The following is a 20,038-nucleotide window of genomic DNA, read 5'->3' as shown; positions in this document are numbered from 1 at the left end:
GCCCTCTGGACTGAATGCTGGTTGCCTGCCTGTGAGCCCAGAGCACCCAGCTGCTTCAGATCCAACAGAGGTACCCTTTCCAAATGGAAGTTCCTGGCCCTCCAGGGGGTTAGAGTCCTTAGGTGTGGACTGCAGCCTATGAATCTGAGGAATTTGATAAGATTGGGCTTGAACAAATGTAAACAGGTTTCTGTATGATAGTACAGCTGGACCTTTAAGAAGGGCCCACTTGCCCAGAGCATGGCCAGAAATTTCCTGTCTGCCCACCCCAGCCTCCACTGATCTGGAAACACCCCAAGAAACTGATGTTTTCTGAACAGCTTCCAGGAAATGCTGTCCTAGAGTCTATGCTTTCCTCTTCTCCTAAGAAGGGACACAACTCTGACTTAGTGAATTTGTGGTGGGGCTCTCTTTCATTCCTTCTCAGCCCCTACAATGAATGTGAGTCATTTCTACTTCATCTAAAGGTCATGGGAATACTGACGTCAGACACCTAACTACAAGGTGAATGGTTTCCTCTTTTCCTAAACTGTTCTTCACTCTCAAACTGGCAAAACCTCAGAGACAGTACATTCTTGAAGGCTCTGTCACTTCCACATTCAATCAGCAAATGTAAAAGCATTGTCAGAAAGAATTAACATCAGATTATAAGCAGATGTGAGAAAGTTTTAAGAAAGCCAAGTTACACATTTTATGTTTCTCTATCAAAATGATTTCAGATTTCCAAATAGTGTTTAAAATTCAGTATCACATATTTTTTAAGATCTTATTTTTTTAGAGTGGTTTTTAGGTTCATAGCAAAATCAAAAGGAACGTACAGAAATTTCCCACATACTCCCAGCCCCCATACAGCCTGCCCCCCATCCGCATCTCCTACGAGAGTGGTTCATTTGTTACAACTGAGGAGCCTATACCATCTCATCACAATCACCCACAGTCCGTGGTTTATACTGGGGCTCCCTATTGGTGGCATACATTCCAGTGGTCTGGACAAATGTGTCAGGACAGGGCAGCCTAGGTGGCTCAGCGGTTTAGCGCTGCCTTCAGCCCAAGGCGTGATCCTGGAGACCCAGGATTGAGTCCCACATTGAGTTCCCTGCATGGAGCCTGCTTCTCCCTCTGCCCTGTGTCTCTGCCTCTCTCTCTGTGTCTCTCATCAATAAATAAATAAAATCTTTAAAAAAATGTGTCAGGACACAACTGTGATACTTGATAGAAAGGGAAGGAGAGAGCTGCTCCCTTCATCGTACGAGCTTATTATGGGGAGGCAGTTTCGGGGCTGCAGGTCAGCAAAGAGCTCCACAGTTCTACTGAACTGAGGATGTGCAGAGCAGAGCTTGTGGAGGCCAAAGCAGCGGGGTTTGTAGAGCAGAGTGCCTACATCAGGGAGCCGCCCAGACAAAAAGCCTCAAACATCTGCACAGGGGTTCCCCTTGAGACTCTGGCTGGCTACTGCTCTACATGTGAGTGAGGAAAAAAACCATCCAAGGCTGAGAAGGAACCATGAGGAACAGAGAACAATCTCAGAGCTCACATAGAGCTGGGAATTTGTGTTTGTGTTCCCACTAACTGGAGTACAAATAAAATTTTTTTTAATTTTAAAAAAGCAGGACATATCAAAGAGAATTCTCAGAAGAGTATCAACCTAGTAGCAGGGCTAAACTGAACCCAGACTAAAACTGGTCTGTACTCTCACTGTAGCAAAGCTGAAACACAAACTTCCAACAGATCCTCTAATTTCAAGTAAATTAACTGCAGGAAAAAAAAATTCCAGAACTGTTAAAAGGAATAGACCAAAATCCAGCACTCAAAAATGTAAAATTCATAGTGTCTGACATAAGCTAAGCAAATTACAAGCATGTAAAGAAGCAGGAATATATATGATCTATATCCAGGAGAAAAGTGGATCCTATTGGAAAGGAGCCAGAAATGGCAGGGATGATGGAATTCACAGACAAGGAGGTTAGGACATGATCGTAAGTTTGCTGTATATGTTTAGGAGACAGAAGAAAATACAAACCTGATGAAGGACAAATGGAAAATATAAATGGAACGTGCAGAGATGGAAAATAGAATACCTGAATGAAAAATGAGATGTTTGGAAGATTTGCAGCTGATGAAAACATAGCAAAAGAAACTATCCAAAGTGAGGGGAAAAGCAAAATACTGGAAAAAAGTAGACAGCACATCAGGGACCTGTGGGATAATATCTAGTGATTTAATATATGTAATTAGAGTCCCAGGAGGATGGAGGCGAGGGCAAGGGTCAGGAAAAAACACTTGAAGAAATGCCACAGTTTTGCAAGTTTGACAAAAACTATAAACCCATAGGCGCAAGAAGCTCAATAAGCCGATGCAGAATATACCTAATGAAAACTATGTAAAGGTACCCTTCACCCTTAGTGAAACTCAAGGGTAAAGAAGGCGGGGTGAGGGGCGGGAATAGGGGAGGGGTATACGCAAAGGAGCAAAGAACGAAATGAGCAGATTTCTCATAAGGAGCTATGCAAACTGGAAACAGTGAAGAGATAGCATGAATGTGCTAACAGAAAAGTGCCAAAAAGAAAACGAGAGGTACCAGGGCGGCTCAGTCAGTTGGGCATCTGATTCTTGATTTCAGCTCAGGTCATGGTCTCAAGGATCATGGGATCAAGCCCCATGCCAGGCTCCTTGCTCAGTGAGGAGTCTGCTGGAGATTCTTTCTCCTTCGGTCCCTCCCCACCTTGCTTGCCATCTCTCAAATAAATAAATCTTTAAAAAAAATAATAATAAACCCAGAACCCTTTGACTAGCACAAAAAGAAAACTAAATAAAGGCGTACCTCACTTTGTGGCATTTCACTCTACTGAGCTTTGCAGATAATTGCATTTTTTTTTTTTTACAAGTAGAAAGATTGTGGCAACCTGCATCAAGCAAGTTATAGGCCTCGTTTTTTCCAACAGCATTTGCTCACTTCATTTCTCTGTGTCACATTTTGGTAATTCGCACAATATTTCAAATGTAATTGGTAAATATTTATGTGTTCTGACTGTTCCATTGACTGGCCATTCCTTTGTCCCTTACCCTCTTCATTGGCTACCCTCTTCCCTGAGACACAATATTGAAATTAGGCAATGAATAACCCCAACAGTGGCTCCTAAGTGTTCAAGTGAAAAGAAGAGTCACATGTCTCTCACTTGAAATCAAAAGCTGGAAACGATTAAGCTTAGTGAGGAAAGCATGTTAAAAGACAAGATAGACCAAAAGCTAGGCCTCTTGCACCAAATGGTTAGCTCAGTTGTGAATGCAAAGAAAAAGTTCTTGAAGGAAATTAAACTGCTTGTCCCGTGGACACACACATGATAAGAAAGTGAAACAGCCTTCTTACTGATGTGGATAAAGTGTCAGTGGTCTGGATAGAAGGTCAAAGCAGCCCCAACATTCCCTTAAGTAAAAGCCTAATCCAGAGCAAGGCCCGAGCACTCTTCAATTCCATGAAGGTTGAGAGAGGTGAGGAAGCTGCAGAATAAAAGTCTGAAGCTATCAGAGGTTGGTTCAGGAGGTTTAAGGAAAGAAATCATCTTCATACATAAAGGTGCAAGCTGCAGGTTCTCCAAAAGATTGAGCTAATGAAAGTGGCTACACTCAGCAACAGATCTTCAATGTAGATGAAACAGCCTTCTGTTGGGAAGAAGATGCCATCTAGAACTTTGACAGCTGGAGAGAAGTCAATGCCTGACTTCAAAGCTTTAAATAGGCCGACTCTCTCGTTAGGAGCTCATGCAGCTGGTGACTTTAAGTTGAAGCCAATGCTCATTTACCATTCTGAGAATCGCAGGGCCCTTCAGAATTGTCCTTAATCTACTCTGTCTGTGTTCTTTCATTGGAACAATAAAGCCTGGATGGCAGCACATCTGTTGACAACATGGTTTACTGAATATTTTAAGCCCACTGCTCAAAAAAAACAGAATCCTTTCAAAATATGGCTGCTTATTGACAATGCACCTGGTCACCCAAGAGTTCTGATGAAGATGTACCTGAAATTAATGTTGGTTTTATGCCTGCTAACACAACATCCATTCTGTAGCCTATAGATCAAGGAGGAATTTCAACTTCCAAGTCTTATTATTTGTGAAATATATTTTACAAGGTTCTAGCTGCCATGGATTGTATTCCTCTGATAGATGTGGATAAAGTAAATTGATAACTTTTGGAAAGGATTCACCTTCTAGATGCCATTTAGAACATTTGTGACTCATGGGAAGAAGTCAAAATATCAACTATAGGATATAGTAGGAATAGGAGGAGTTTAGAAGAACTTGATTCCAACCCTTATGGATGACTTTGAGAGGTTCAAGACTTCTGTGGAGGAAGTCACTGCAGATGTGGTACAAAAAGCAAAAGAACTAGAATCAGAAGTGGAGCCAGAAGATGGGACTGATTCACTACAATCTCATGATAAAACTTGAATGGATGAGGAGTTGCTTCTTTTTTTTAAGATTTTATTTATTTATTCATGAGAGAGAGAGAGAGAGAGGCAGACACAGGCAGAGGGAGAAGCAGGCTCCATGCAGGGAGCCTGACATGGGACTCGATCACGGGACTCCAGGATCATGCCCTGGGGCGAAGGCAGGCACCAAACCACTGAGCCACCCAGGGATCCCTGTAGTTGTTTTTTATAGATGAGCAAAGAACGTGGTTTCTTCAGATAGAATCTACTTCTAGTGAAGATGCTATGAAATTTTTGAAATGACAACAAAGGATTGAGAATATTCCAAACATTTAGCTGATAAAGCAGCAGCAGGGTTTGAGAGGATGGACTGCAATTTGGGTCAAATGCTATCAAACAGCATTGCAGCTACAGAGAAATTGTGAAAGGAAGAGCCAATCGATACAACAAACGTCACTGTTGTCTTATTTTCAAAAACTGCCACTGTCACCCCAGCCTTCAGTAGCCACCACCCTGAACACTCAGCAGCCATCAATGAGACAAGACCCTCCACCAGCAAAAAGATGAGGACTTGCTGAAAGCTCAGATGATGGCTATTTTTAAGTGAAGGTATGTACATTGTTTTTTCATATATAATACTAATGCACACTTAATAGATTACAGTGTAAACATTAACTTTCATACACACTGGGAACCCAAAACATTCATTTGACTTGCTTTATTGCAATATATAGCTTCTTGCAGTGGTCTAGAACCAAACCCACAATATCTCTGAGATATGGCTATAAGCATGTTCTCAGACAACAAAGAGAATCCATATTCAACAGGCCTAAAATAAAAGTTAAAAGCAATGCTCCAGACAGAAGGAAAATGATACCATATAGAAATCCAGATCTACACAAAGAAATGACTGTCTCCATGGATGGTAAATATGTGAGTAGTATTAAAGACATTTTTTTATCACTTAAGAATCTTAAAAAAATAATTGACTTTTTAAAACAAAAATAAGGAGTAGCCTGGGTGGCTCAGCGGTTTAGCACTTACCTTCTGCCTAGGGCATGATCCTGGAGTCCCAGGATCGAGTCCCACGTTGGGCTCCCTGCATGGAGCCTGCTTCTCCCTCTGCCTGTGTCTCTGCCTCTTTCTCTCTGGATCTTTCATGAATAAATAAATTAAAACAAAAATAATAATTACTATGGACTTTTTATGACATATGTAGAAACAAAATGTATGTCAACAACAGCATAAAAATGAAAGGGAGGAACATAACTGCTACATTGTACGTGACGTGGCATATTATTTGAAGGTAGACTGTGAGTAAAGAGACATACGTAAATCCTAGAGGAGGGGTCTGCAAACTAATGGCCTGCAGGCCAAATCCAGCCCACAACCTGTTTTTGTAAGCATTTACTGGACTAAGGCCACAATCATTTAATTTACACATTGTGTATGGCTGCTTTTGTGCTAAGACTGACGAGGTGAGTAGCTACAACAGAGACCATGCAGCCTCCAAAGCCTACAGTATTTACTATTCAACACTTTGCTGAAAATGTGCCAACCCCTACCCAGAGCAGCCAATGAAATAAAAAAAAAAAAGGTAGATTTAAACTCTGTCATACTGATAATTACATTAAATATAAATGATCTAAGTGTCCAAAGTACTGATTAGAATTGTCAGAATAAACAAACCAACAAGATCTAACACACTGTTGTGTCAGAGATCCTGTCCCCAGATCACTTCTGCATTTGAAGATTGGATCTCAGCACACAGTTATACACTTGACTGAGACTGTTACAATGGGACAGTAAAAATACAAGCACAGGGACACCTGGGTGGCTCAGTCACTTAAGCATCTGCCTTCAGCTCAGGTCATGATCTCAGGGTCCTGAGATCAAGCCAAGCATTGGGCTCCCTGCTCAGTGGGGAGTCTAATTCTCCCTCTCCCTCTGCTCCTCCCCCTGTTCATGCTCATGCGCACTCGCTCGCTCTCTCTCAAATAAAATCTTTTTTTTAAAAAAAAAAGAATATATATATGGCTGGATCATGAAGGGAAAAGTCACAGCAGAGTCAAGAAAAATCCATATGCAGACTTCTTATGCCATCTCCCTCTCCTGAGGTATCACATAGAGTATGATCCCATATCCAGAGAAAATATTTTAGGAATGAAGGGGAAATCAAGACCTTTTCAGATGAAGGAAAATCATAACAGAATTTGTCACCAACCCTAAAAGATGGGAGGAGGAAAGGGTCGAAGATGGTGACATGGTAAGATCCTGAACTCAGCCCTCTCCAGGGTCATACCAAATCCATACCTATATATAGAACAATTCCTCCTGAAGAAGTGGTGAGGGCTGACTGGATAGAGGGCCTTGGTACAGTGGAAAGGAATAGTACTGAGGGCCCAGGGGCAGATTTGTCTGCCCTGTGGCACAGAAAAAAAAAAAACAGTTTAAAAGGGCAGATAGAATGTAAAGGAACCAGTTTTACTCCACCAAAAGGTGAGGGAACTGCTGGAAATTTCTTCTAGCGTCAGAGGCCTGGGTGAGTGCCACTGTTCATGATCCACCTTTTTTTTATTATTATTATTAAAGATTTTATTAACTTGAGAGAGTGAGTGGAGGAGACAGAGAGAGAGAGAATATAAAGCAGACTCTGTGGTGAGTGCAGAGCCCAACATGAGGCTTCATCCCATGACCACAAGACCATGACCTGAGTCAAAACCAAGAGTTGGACGCTCAACTGACGTCCACCCAGTGCCCATCTCCTCCACTATGAGCCACCCAGTGCCCATCTCCTCCACTATGACAGCACAGATGACAGCAAGGTCTGGGGACCCTAGATGGCCAGCTGCCTTAGTGAGCTCCAGGCCTCCAGTCACACAGGTCTAGTCCTCACATCAAGGCAGCTCCCGTAAGGCACACACCACGACACCCCTGGACAGCATCTACTGAAGCTACTACTAGTCAGCTCACCAAGGCAACATGGGCACAAAGCATCCCAGAACACCCCAAGCTTGTACCTCTTTCAACTCTAGATGACTCACCAGGGCATCCCCTGGGTGCTGCACCCCAGGGCCTCCTAGCCTGCACCTAACCTCAGCTCTAGCCACCTTGCAGGGAGGGCCCAGCTTGGAGCACCACTACAGCTCCAGTCAGCCAGTCAAAACCACTAAGCACATGCAGTCTACACAGAGGACATCCCTACACAATATTCTTCCCTTAGGTTTAGGAGAAGTAGCTCTTCCAACTAATTCACAGACTCAAACACAGACAGTAATGAGGAGATAAAGGAATATGCTCCAAATAAGAGAAAATAAAACCAAACTGGGGCCAGGGGCGGGAGGGGGTGGTTGGGGGTACAGATAATGGAAATAAATGAAATGGAGATAAAGCAATCTACCTGATAAAGAGTACAAAGTAATTATCACAGAGATGCTGATCAGACTTGATAGAGGAGTGGACAGACTCAGTGAGAACTTCAACAAAGAGATGGAATTTATTAAAAAGAAACAATCAGGGGCACCTGGGTGGCTCAGTGGTTGAGCATCTGTCTTCAGCTTAGGTTGTTATCCCAGGGTCCTGGGATTGAGTCCTCCATTGGGCTCCCCGCAGGGAGCCTGCTTCTCCCTCTGCCTCTCTCTGTGTGTCTCTCATGAATGAATAAATAAATAAAATCTTTAAAAACGAAAGAAAGAAAAACAGAGTTGAAGAACACAATAACTGAAATGAAAAATACACTACAGGGAATCAACATTAAGTTAGAGGATGTCAAAACAGAACCACAAGCTGGAAGACAGAGTAATGGAAAGTACTAAAGCTGAAGAAAAAAAGAAGAAAAAAGAATTTTTAAAATAAGGGTGGGTTAAGCGATCTCTAGCACAATATCAAGCATACAAACATTTACAATATAAGGGTCCCAGAAGAAGGAGAGAGAGAGAGACAGAAATTTTATTTGAAGAAATAATAGTTGAAAACTCTCCTAACCTTAGGAAGAAAAAAGGCATCCAAGTCCAGGAGTCACAAAATGTCTCTAACAAGATGAATTCAGAGTGGTCCACACCAAGATACATAATAATTAAAATGTCACAGATTAAAAATAAAGAGAGCATCTTAGAAGTGCCAAAGGAGAACAACTACTTATATACAAAGGAAACCCCATAAGGCTATCAGCTGAGTTTCTGACATAAATTTTACATGCCAGAGGGCACCTGGGTAGCTTAGTCTGTTAAGCATCCAACCTTTGATTTCAGCTCAAGTTATGATCACATGGTCATGGGATGGAGCCCCACATCCAGCTACCCTGTGTGGAAGGAAGGGAGGGAAGGGAGAGAAGGCAGGAAGGGAAGGAGGGAGGAAAATTTTACAAGCCAGAAGGGACTGGCATGATATATTCAAAGTGCTGAAAGGAAAAAACCTACAACCAAGGATACTCTACCTGGTAAGGTTTATCATTCGGAATTTAAAAACCAATAAAGAGCTCCTCAGACAAAAGTTAAAGGAGTTCATCACCACTAAACCACCCATACAAGAAATGGTAAAGAGACTTAAGCAGAAAAGGCTACAATTAGAAATAAAAGTTATTATTTAAATTTCATGAGTAGAAGCAAACATAAAGGTAATAAATCAGTCATTTATAAAGCTAGTATGGCATTACCCTAATACCAAAACCTAGACAGGCACTACAAAAAAAAAAAAAAGGTCAACATCTCTGATGAACATAGATAGATTTAAAAATCCTCAGCAAAATATTAGCAAACCAATCCAACAATACATTATATACATCATCCACTTCAATCAAGTGAGATTCATTCCAGGGATGCAAGAGTGGTTCAATATTCACAAAACAATCAATGTGATTAACCATAATAACAAAAAAAAAAAAAAGGATTAGGGCACCTGGGTGGCTCAATTGGTTAAGGATCTGCCTTCAACTCAGGTCATGACCTCAGGGTCCTGGGAACAAGCCCTGCTCAGTGAGGAGTCTGCTTCATCCTCTGACTCTCCCTCTGCCCCTCCAATCGCATTCTCTCTCTCACTCTCTCAAAATCTTTTTTTTAAATCAATCAATGGAATTCACAATATGAATGTACATAAGAAAAAATAGGATTATCTTCATAAATGAAAAAAATCAACAAAATTTAATACCAAACCTTGACTTAAAATATCAGAAAAAATAAGAAAAGGAACTTAACTAAATAAATGACATCAAAGAAAAACTCATCACATTTAATGATGAAAGACTATTTTTTCCTCTAAGTTTGAAACAAGAAGAATGTCCACCCTTATCACCCTCATTTATCATTGTAAAGAAGTTCCTAGATAATATAAGGCAAGAAATAGTTACACAGACAGGATCTCATAAAAAAGAGGCTTTGAATTCATTTTTTTCCCTTTGCACTAAATTTTGATAGTTATTTTATTAAATAATCAGCTATTTTTAGGGAAACTTTATTTAAAACGAAGTTATAAACTACACATAATAATGAATAGCTGGGGCTGTTTGCCTTTTTAAAAAAATATTACACCATTTATATCTGAAAATAGCCCAGCCACTCGACTCCATGGTATAGGAAGTATATATGCAACAGCAACAGTCTCTCTGTGAATTTCATAAAGAAGTTATTCATCTATTTCCTATAAATCAGGGGTCAGAAGGTTAGTTTCTAGTTGTCACTTAGGACCTGAAATAAGTTCCTCTTTAAGAGAGGTATTTTTTTTTTTTTTAAACAGTTCCAAGAGTTAGGAGAAAGATTTGGTCCTAGCACTACACAATGCAGTCTCCCATCCCACAGGCAAGGTGACTCCAGGCCCCACTGAGGTCTCTCCATTTTAGCAGTCTGCACTTCAGGCAAGCTGAGCGGCCTCAGTCCACATAGGCAGCTATAATTGAACACCAGACTGGGTGGCTTAAAAACAATACAAATTTACTTCTCACAGTTCCAGAGGCATCGGCAGATCTGGTGTCTGGTGAGGGCCCACTTCCTGGTTCACTGCCAGCCATCATCTTACTGGGCCCCCACAAGACAAAAGAGGTGAGGGGGCTCTCTGGGGTCTCCTTTATAGCAAGAGCACTGATCCCATTCGTGAGGTCCCCATCTCACGACCCAATTACCTCCTAATACCATCACACTGTGGGTCAGGTTTCCAACATACATATTTGGGTGCATGGGGAAGGAATATATTCAGTCCATACCATGAGGCTTGTCGAGTACACTAACCCCTGTACAGAACTCACTGTACTAGAAATGGGGTCTTAAAGAAATTGCTAGAGATCCTTGTCACAACAAAAGTTACAAAATCAAATTTAACAATGGTTTTCAACGTAACCCTTCTTTACAAAGTTCATCCAGTAGTTGGAAAAGGGCTCCTTCAAGGTGACCCTGTATCCAATACCTCGATTCTGGAGGAAATCCCTGACTTGGGGGGACACAGATCTCCCAGGCTTGGGCCTCTTGTGCTTCTGAGCTGTGCACAGAAGCCTGCAGGGCTGCTGCAAAGGCTGGAGGAGAATCCATGCTTTAGGGTTGGTGGAAGCAGCAGGGAACCCACAGGTGGTCTGGGGTCCACAGTGGACGTTGACTCCTATCAGTAGACAGGTGTAGACTCTAACTGTATAGAGCAGGGAAAGTTTTAAAGTCTGCAAGTCAAGTATTAGGGACAGTCACTGTGTCAGCACCACTCCTGGAGTTGTCATCTGTCTGCCTGTGTGCCATGAGCCAGAGGTCCCTAAGGCCAGTTGTTTCCAGGGACTTCCTGCCCCCTCACTCTTTGCCCTCTTGCTCTTTGTCTACAGGGGGAGCTGACCATGACCAGTGACATGGAGACCTTACAGAACGCCCTATACCTAGACATAGTGCCAGAGTCCTGGACCAGGCGAGCCTACCCTTCAACAGCAGGCCTGGGAACCTGGTTTTTGGACCTCCTCAACCGAATCAAAGAGTTGGAAGCTTGGATAGGAGACTTTGCAATGCCCTCCACGGTGTGGCTGACAGGCTTCTTCAACCCCCAGTCCTTCCTGACCGCCATCATGCAGTCCACGGCCCGCAAGAACGAGTGGCCCCTGGACAAGATGGCCCTGCAATGTGATGTGACCAAGAAGAACAGGGAGGACTTCAAGAGCCCTCCTCGGGAAGGGGCCTACATCCATGGCCTCTTCATGGAAGGGGCTCGCTGGGATGTACAGGTAAATCTTGGGGTGAGCCTCAGGGCACCCTCTGCGGGCTGATTAAATTACATGTTGCCTCCACTGAGTCTGATCACGAAAAGGGATGCCCCGGGATCTTCTGACCTAGGTGTACTTCCCTTGAGGCCATCAAGCCACTTTCATGCAGCCAGGGATGGCGCATCTAGTACAGACTTCACAGAGTGGGTAGAGTACAGTGATTAAAGGCAAGGGCTGGAGAACTGAATAGCTGGATCTAGATCCCAGCATCTCCCTCTACTGCCGCTATGACCTTGGAACATGGTTCTACCTCTCCAAATCTGTTTCTTCGAGTGCTAAATGGGAAAATATATAGGCTGCAAAAATTAAATTAGTTACTATATGGGACACTAGGAATAGTGCCTGGCACATAGAGAGTGCTCCAAAGGTGTTGGAGTTCGCTATCCCTGCTACTGGCTGACCGGGGGATATCATTTCACCCCCCGCGGCCACTTTCCTCATTCATGAGCTCTAGGAAGGCCGGCATCCCTTCTGCCTTTTACATTGCCCCTGTCTGCAAAGGGAGTCCAGTAGATGCTATTTTACAGGGCATTCTGAAAGGATTCCTCAGTGAAGCCTGATAAAAATTTGAGTCACCATAAGATTAGCTGGGATAAATGACATGTGCAAGGATGGATAACTCTAGAACAAGTTTATGTTTGTTATACACACGACCTGGAAGAGGTGCTTAATCAAATACCCTGCTTGGTAAGTGACACTTAACTGTTCCTAGCAGTCAGTATCGAATTAATGGGGAAAAACTGTTAGAAGATCTATAATATCATAGAAGGTCATATAAATACCCATAGAGCTGTATTAAACAATGACTCCCAAAATTCTACCAGAACCTCAGAATGTGACCCTACCTAGAAATAGGGTCTTTGCAGATATAAGTAGTTAAGATGAGGTTATACTCTACTATACACTTAGGGCAGAGCAGGCCCTAAATCCAAGGACTGGAATCCTTGTAAGGCCATATTGGAAGCACAGAAGCAAATGTCCTGTGAGGACAGAGGCAGAAATTGGAGTGATACAGAGGCATAAATTGGAGTGATACATCTATAAGCCAAGGAACGCCAAGGATGGCCAGCAGCCACCAGAAGCTAAGAGAGGGGCATGGAATAGTTTCTGCCTCAGAGCCTCCAGAAGGAGCAGACCCTATGTACACCTTGATTTAAGACTCAGGCCTTCAAAAAAAGAAAAAAAGACTCAGGCCTTCAGCAGTGTGAAAAAATATATTTCTGTTGTTTAAAGCAACCAAATTCATAGTAACTTGTTACAGCAGCCCTATGAAACCAACTGAGGGTCAACAGAGAAGACAGTAAAGCAAGACAGTGTTTAAAAGGCCCTGAACCTTGAGAAGGAAGCTACCTTCCCCCTCTCTATGCTAACATTTGTCCAAGATTCCATCAGTGGGGATCTCACATGGATTATATTAGGTATAAGGTGGCCTTGGGTGGCCAGAACTAGAATACAAAAAAAAAAAAAAAAAATGGAGCAATTAGGGAAGAAGTTCAAAAGAGCACTGGCACTGTGGGAGAAAGGGGAAAGGACACCGATTCTAATCATCTAATTATCCAATATTTTATTACCTTGTTTCTTCATAATAACTTCCCAAAAAGCAATATTCGCCTACCAAGAACTCTTGTTCTGTTTCTACTCCTAGAAAGACATCAGCAAAGGTAAGAGTAACAATGTCCAAAAATCTCCATAAAATCATAACACTGGCCCAAAATTGTCAGAACCCACTTTTTTACAGAACTCTAGAGATCAACCAAAGGCTTTTAGCAATCCAGAGAGTGTTTTGTGAAGAAAAATATCCAACTCTCACGAAGAAGAAACACTTGGCAGACTTTTTTTTTAAAGAAAAGATTTTTTTTTTTTTGACAGAGAGAAAGAGCATGAGCAGGGGGGCAGGCAAAGGGAGATGGAGAAGCAGACTCCCACTAGGCAGAGAGCTCAATGTGAGGCTCAATCCCAGGACCCCAGGACCATGACCTGAGCTGAAGACAGATACTTTTTTTTTAATTTTTTTTAATTTTTATTTATTTATGATAGTCACAGAGAGAGAGAAAGAGAGGCAGAGACACAGGCAGAGGGAGAAGCAGGCTCCATGCAGGGAGCCCGATGTGGGATTCGATCCCGGGTCTCCAGGATCGCGCCCTGGGCCAAAGGCAGGCGCCAAACCGCTGCGCCACCCAGGGATCCCTGAAGACAGATACTTAACCAACTGATCCACCCAGGCACCCTACTGGGCAGCCTTTTAACTTGCTCTGTTTCTATTCTTTCCCTACCAACTCTGTGGTGGCCTTGAGAACCAACATGCCACAGTCGTAGTGCAAACAGCAGCCTCCCAGACATTTGAGGCAAAATGGAGTTGGAGTTCTTTCAAAGCTCCATTCCCAGAAAACTGTCATTATTTCCCCCTACCTGTTGGTTTCATGGAAAACCCCCATTTATAAGTCTGTCTCTATTTGACCTGAGTTAGAGCTCACGCAAGGGAACAGCCTTTCCCCTCCAAGGGCCATTTACTGTTTTCTGTCTAAAAACAGTCAGACAACTGTTTAATCTTGCAGATAACAGTGCAAATAACAGGCTAACCAAAAAGCTTAAAAAGAGGAGCTGGAGCATGAGATGACCTCCAACATGGCCCTGGAAACCTAGAAGGCCACACCCATATGCCGGCTGTGCACAGGCTCAAGAAAGACCTGAGAAGGCTATAAGCTCACCTCTGGCTGACCTGGAGGCTCTTTACAAGCAGGAAGTTAAGGCTAAGCCAGAATGTTAAACTGCCCTGCTGAGAGCACTGAAGGCATGCCCAACTCATACGCAGAGCCCCTGAGCAAAAACTGAGAGACTTACTAGATGCAGGTGTTTAAGAAAATCTCTGTCATGTTACTTGCTAACCACTCAGCTAACTGGGCAGGCCACTTCAGTAGTCATATGTGACAAAGACAGACTTTACAGAATCAGTTCAGAAAAGAAGTTACTAAATAAACAACAACAACAAACCCTATGGAGGGAGATCTGATGGCCAGAGTTCCACATTATATTATTTAAAATGTTGACGTTTTCAACAAAAAATCATGAGACATTCAAAGATACCAAAGGGGGGGGGGGCAGCAGTCAAAAGAAATGGTTCCTGGGCAGCCCAGGTGGCTCAACAAGTTTAGCACTGCCTTCAGCCCAGGGCATGATCCTAGAGACCCAGGATCGAGTCCCGCGTCAGGCTCCCTGCATAGAGCCTGCTTCTCCCTCTGCCTGTGTCTCTGCCTCTCTCTCTCTCTCTCTCTCTCTCATGAATAAATAAATAAAATCTTAAAAAAAAAAAGAAATGGTTCCTGAAGTTCAGAAGTGGGACATACTACACAAAGCCTTTTAATCAGCCATTTTAAGTATTCAGAGAACCAAAGCAAAGTATGTGAACAATGTCTCACTGAATAGAGAATATTAATAATGGGAAGAAAGTACATTTTAAAAAACCAAATAGTAATTCTGGAGTTGAAAAGTATTAGTACCTTAAATGAAAATTCAGTAGGGAAATTCAACAGAAGATTTGAGCAGGCAAGAATCACCAAACTTGGAAATACATCAATTGAGATGATACGATCTGACAAGCAGAAAGATAAAAAGAATGAAGACAAATGAACAGTTTAGAAACCTGAAATAAATCAAGAAAGCCAACATCCCCATAGTGGAAGTCCCAAAAGGAGGAGAGAGAGAAAGAGCTAGAAAGACTATTTGAAGCAGTAATGGCCACTTTCCAGATTTGATTTAAAAAAAAATTAATCTATATATCCATGAATCTCAACAAAATCCAAACAGGATAAACTTAGAAATTCATACCTTGGGCACTTGGGTGGCTCAGGCAGTCAGTTAAGCATCTGACTCTTGATCTCAGCTCTGGACTAGATCTCAGGGCTATATGTTCAAGCCCATCAGAAAAAAAGGAAAGGAAAGGAAAGGAAAGGAAAGGAAAGGAAAGGAAAGGAAAGGAAAGGAAAGGAAAGGAAAGGAAAGGAAAGGAAAGGAAAGGGAAAAAGGGAAAAAGGGAAAGGAAAGGAAACCCACACCTGACATGCTATAAGATAAAGACAGAATCTTGAAAGCTGCAAGAGAAAAGCAGTTTATCACATACAAGGGGTCCTCAATGGGATGAACAGCTGATTTCTCCTAAGAAACCATGAAGGCCAGAAGGCAGCAGAATGAAAGGTCAAAGTGCTGAAAGAGCAGCCAACAGTTCTATATTCAGTAAAACGATCTTTCAAAAATGAAGGAGAAATCAAGACATTCTCAGGAAAAAGAGAAGGGTGAGGTGCCTGGGTGGCTCAGTTGGTTAAGCATCCAACTCTATATTTCAGTTCAGGTCTTAATCTCAGGGTCATGAGTTCAAGCCCTGTGCTGGGCTCCACACTGAATGTGGTGCCTATTTAAAAAAGACAGAGAGAGAATTTACCACTAGTAGATGAGACCTGTAAGAAATACTTAAGAGAGTTCTTCAGGATGAAATAAGTTACAAGACAATAATCCAAATCCACATGAAGAAACAGTATACCAGCAAAGATAATTACATATGTAAATATAAAAAAGTTTGTAACTTTTATTTCTTTCCTAATCTGATTCAAAGGACAAGTCCAAGAAGCAATAACCATAAATCTGTGCTGATAAGCATAAAAGATGTTATTTGTATAATGAAAACAACACAAGCTTTTGAGCATAGGAAGGAGAAGGAATGGAACTTATATAGGAATACAGTTTTAGTATACTACTGAAATTAAGTTGGTATTATCCTGAAGTAGATTTTTTTACAATGATGTTGATTGTAATCCCTAGGGAAACCACACAAAAAAATAAATTTTAATATAGTAAAAGAAATGACAAGGGAATTAAAATGGTACACTAAAATATATCTACTGAATGGAAAAGAAGGCAACAGAAGAGAAATTGCGGAGCAAAAAAAGACAGAGGACATAGAAAACGAAGAGTCAAGTGGCAGATGTAAGCGTTACCTTCTCAGTAATGGCATTAAATGTAAATAGATTAAACACTACAGTTGAAAGGCAGAGAACAGCAAAATGGATTTTTTTGATACAACTATAGGCTGTCTACCAGAGATACACTTTAGATTCAAAGACACAATAGGCTGAAAATTAAGACATGGAAACAAATATGCTGTTCAAATAGAGAATTCAACCATAATAACTGGAGATATTAATACCCTACTACTAATAGTGACTGCTAATGGTTAGTTTCTTTTGGGAGTGATGAAAATGTTCTAGAATTACAAAGTGATGACTGTACATTAGACAATACTGAATTGCACATTTTAAAAAGTTTGATGTTGGGGATCCCTGGGTGGCTCAGCAGTTTTGCCCCTGCCTTTGGCCCAGGGCGTGATCCTAGAGTCCCAGGATCGAGTTCTGCATCAGGCTATCTGCATGGAGCCTGCTTCTCCCTCTGCCTGTGTCTCTGCCTCTCTCTCTCTCTGTCATGAATAAATAAATAAAATCTTTTAAATAAATAAATAAATAAATAAATAAATAAATAAATAAATCGTTTGGGGTGTTTATGGTATATGAGGGAAAAAAAAAGTTCTACCCCTGTTTCCATTCCCTGCCACAAACACTCAGTTGCTGGGGTTAAGGGGGTACCCACCATTTAAGTTCTAGTACTCTTCATGCCTCATACCAGCTTCTAATAAAACCGAAAAGGCACATTCTCTCCCTATAAACAAATTTCATGGAAAATGAGCCAAGTCCTATCCATAGTAGAAGGGGCTGTGAATCACCAGGACAAAAGCAAGGAATTTGTGAATCACTCTGTATCAACATTTGCCAAAGTATGTTGTCGTGGGAAATAGATAGATTGCCAAGAAAAGAGTCCTGTGGTCAAACAAGTTTGGGGAACACCAGGTTAAATAAAGTTCATCGCTTTCCGTTATTGCTAGGATTTCCTATATTCAGTGCACTAGTGTGTACTATAAAGCTTCAAGCCTAGGGTATGGTAAGCACCTTTTCCCAAGTTTATTTGATGAAGGAACCCTTTTGTTCTTCAGAACATTTCTCAGGACTAATAATAAATAAATCCATTCATTAATTAAAAAAAAAAACTGTCCTAGATTACTCTAATGGGACTCTCAGAAAACCAGAGAGGCCCCAACTAGAAAGCTACAGAATAGTTAGGTCCCTATCACATGAGTAGGGATAGAACGTAGCCCTGCTCAAAAAGTCAAAACACTCTTGTGAGAGGATGAGGTCCCATATAAAACTGAACAGGACATAACCAAACTCTTAAAAATCTAAAGCATTTGCAGGCAGGAGCTGTGCCTTACCCATCTTTAAAACCCTAGCACAGGGATGCCTTGGTGGCTCAGTGGTTGAGTGTCAGGGTGTGTTCCCGAGGTCCTGGGATCAAGTCCCACATGGGGTTCCCCGCGGGGAGCCTGCTTCTCCCTCTGCCTGTGTCTCTGCCTCTCTCTGTCTCTCATGAATAAATAAAATCCTAAAAAAAATAAACCCCTAGCACCTGGCATGATGACATCTGGCAAACGGTTGCATTCAATATGCTTATGAAATGAATGGATGAAAAAATTTAAAAAGACTCAACTTGCAAAGGGATTAATTTGTATGTGACACATAACAACTTGTAGAACTTTCCTTCAAAAAGTGATTTAGGCTGAAAAGCAGTAGAAATATGTTTTCTACATCTCAGATGCATTCTGTCCTGGATTGTTGAGCGAACCTGTAAGGCAGCAGGCATAAAGGCAGCCAGCCTTGCCAGCCTCTCAGCTCTTGGGTCTTTGCTGGCCGGGCTCTGGGTCTGATCTAAGCTGGCTCTTTTCCTGTTCTTGTCCTCAGGCTGGGATCATTACAGACGCAAAGCTGAAGGATCTGACACCGCCCATGCCTGTGATGTTCATCAAAGCCATTCCTGCAGATAAGCAGGACCACCGCAGTGTCTATCCTTGTCCTGTGTACAAGACTTGTCAGCGGGGACCGACCTACGTGTGGACTTTCAACCTGAAGACTAAGGAGAAACCATCGAAGTGGGTGCTAGCTGGAGTTGCTTTGCTTCTCCAGACTTAGCTTTCTGCAGAACCACTGAAACAACAAGGCTGGGCTGGAGGCTGCCCAGAAGGACAAGTGGGTGAGGGGAGACACAAACATGAAGATAAGGAATCATACGTACTCACAATACTGTAGAATTCTTGCAGGGAACCTGGAGAGAAGTGCCTATAGTAAGGTGGTGCTGGAAGAGTATGGACCCAGGAACTAGGGGAGAAGCATTCCATAACACTGCACCTTTCCTAATAAAGTGACTGACTCTTCAAGTGTGTCTGGTCCCAGCTTTGAGAGTGACAGAGTCATAAACAATCCTAAGACCAAGAGAAACAAACCACAAACACTTGAGCCCTGATGCTGGTAAACTCTGTGCTCTAGCTCCCAGCTACTCCATGGATTAGCCACATCAACACCACCCCCGAGTTAGTCTGCATTTTGACAAGCTGAAAATGATATGAGGTGAAAGGATATGAATGCATGCTATCGTTTGAGAGACAGTACTCTGGATGAGGGATCACCAAACTTTTTCTGCAAAGGGCCAGACAGCAAATAGTTTAGGCTTTGCAGGGCCTGTGTCTGTTGCAGTGACTCAGCGCTGCCACTATAGCCTCAAAGTAGCCACAACACATAAATAAATGGGTGTGGCTGGGTTGCAGTAAAACGTTATTTGCAAAAACAGATGGTGGGCCATATTTTGCTGATCATGGCTCGAGGATAAGGGAAGTACACACATGATATTTATCCTTCATTAATTCACACATGCCTTCAATCAGTTAGATACAATCAATCTCCTGAGAACACAACTGTGAGCAAGGTAGGTTGCCGCCTTGTACCTGTATCATCCTTCAGATCATTTAAGAGGGATCCGTGGAGAAACCCTTCCCCTAAAGCTTTTTAACCTAACAATTTTCTAGATTTTTCTCAGTGGAACAAATTTTCCCCAGAACCCCAAAGAGTTCCACAGTTCCTGTAAAGAGCTCTTAGAGGGAGGTCTGTTTGCTAAGAAGAGTCCAGGAGGGCCCAGTACTCCTTCCAGAATCCTTAATCCCATATATCCCTTACAAACTTCCAATGCTGCCGGTCCAGGGAACACATTTGAAGAACTGCGATCTAAAACATAAAATCCCAACACTCTACTGAATACAAGATCAAATGCTAATTCCTCCATGATTTTCCTGCTTTCTGGCCTGTGGCTCCTGTACCCCCTAGCAAGGGGCTTCCTCCTCACCTCCATGCCATAAGACAGTTAACAAATTCCTCTGAAACACAGGAATTCCAACCTGACTTTTGTCTCTCATCAGCCTGTAACATACTTGCCATGGTTTGCCAACAACCTGTGGTTCCATG

The 20,038-nt window shown here is 42.3% G+C and overlaps 1 protein-coding gene across 1 annotated transcript in view; it reads left to right on the top strand.

Annotated features, from left to right (window-relative positions):
• DNAH9 (dynein axonemal heavy chain 9) overlaps positions 1–18,755 on the top strand; it is a 325,287-nt gene extending 306,532 nt beyond the window's left edge. The window contains exons 68-69 of the mRNA XM_055307050.1: positions 11,223–11,612; positions 18,488–18,755. Of these exons, the coding sequence (XP_055163025.1) occupies positions 11,223–11,612; positions 18,488–18,715 (618 nt within the window). The 3' untranslated portion in view covers positions 18,716–18,755. The remainder of the gene's footprint in view (positions 1–11,222; positions 11,613–18,487) is intronic.
• The last annotated feature ends 1,283 nt before the right edge of the window (positions 18,756–20,038 follow it).

Source organism: Nyctereutes procyonoides, unplaced genomic scaffold (genome assembly GCF_905146905.1).
Source record: "Nyctereutes procyonoides isolate TBG_1078 unplaced genomic scaffold, NYPRO_anot_genome, whole genome shotgun sequence".
Lineage (NCBI taxonomy): Eukaryota > Metazoa > Chordata > Mammalia > Carnivora > Canidae > Nyctereutes > Nyctereutes procyonoides.
The sequence above is the reverse complement of the archived record's forward strand: the minus strand, read 5'-3'. Positions and strand labels throughout refer to the sequence as shown.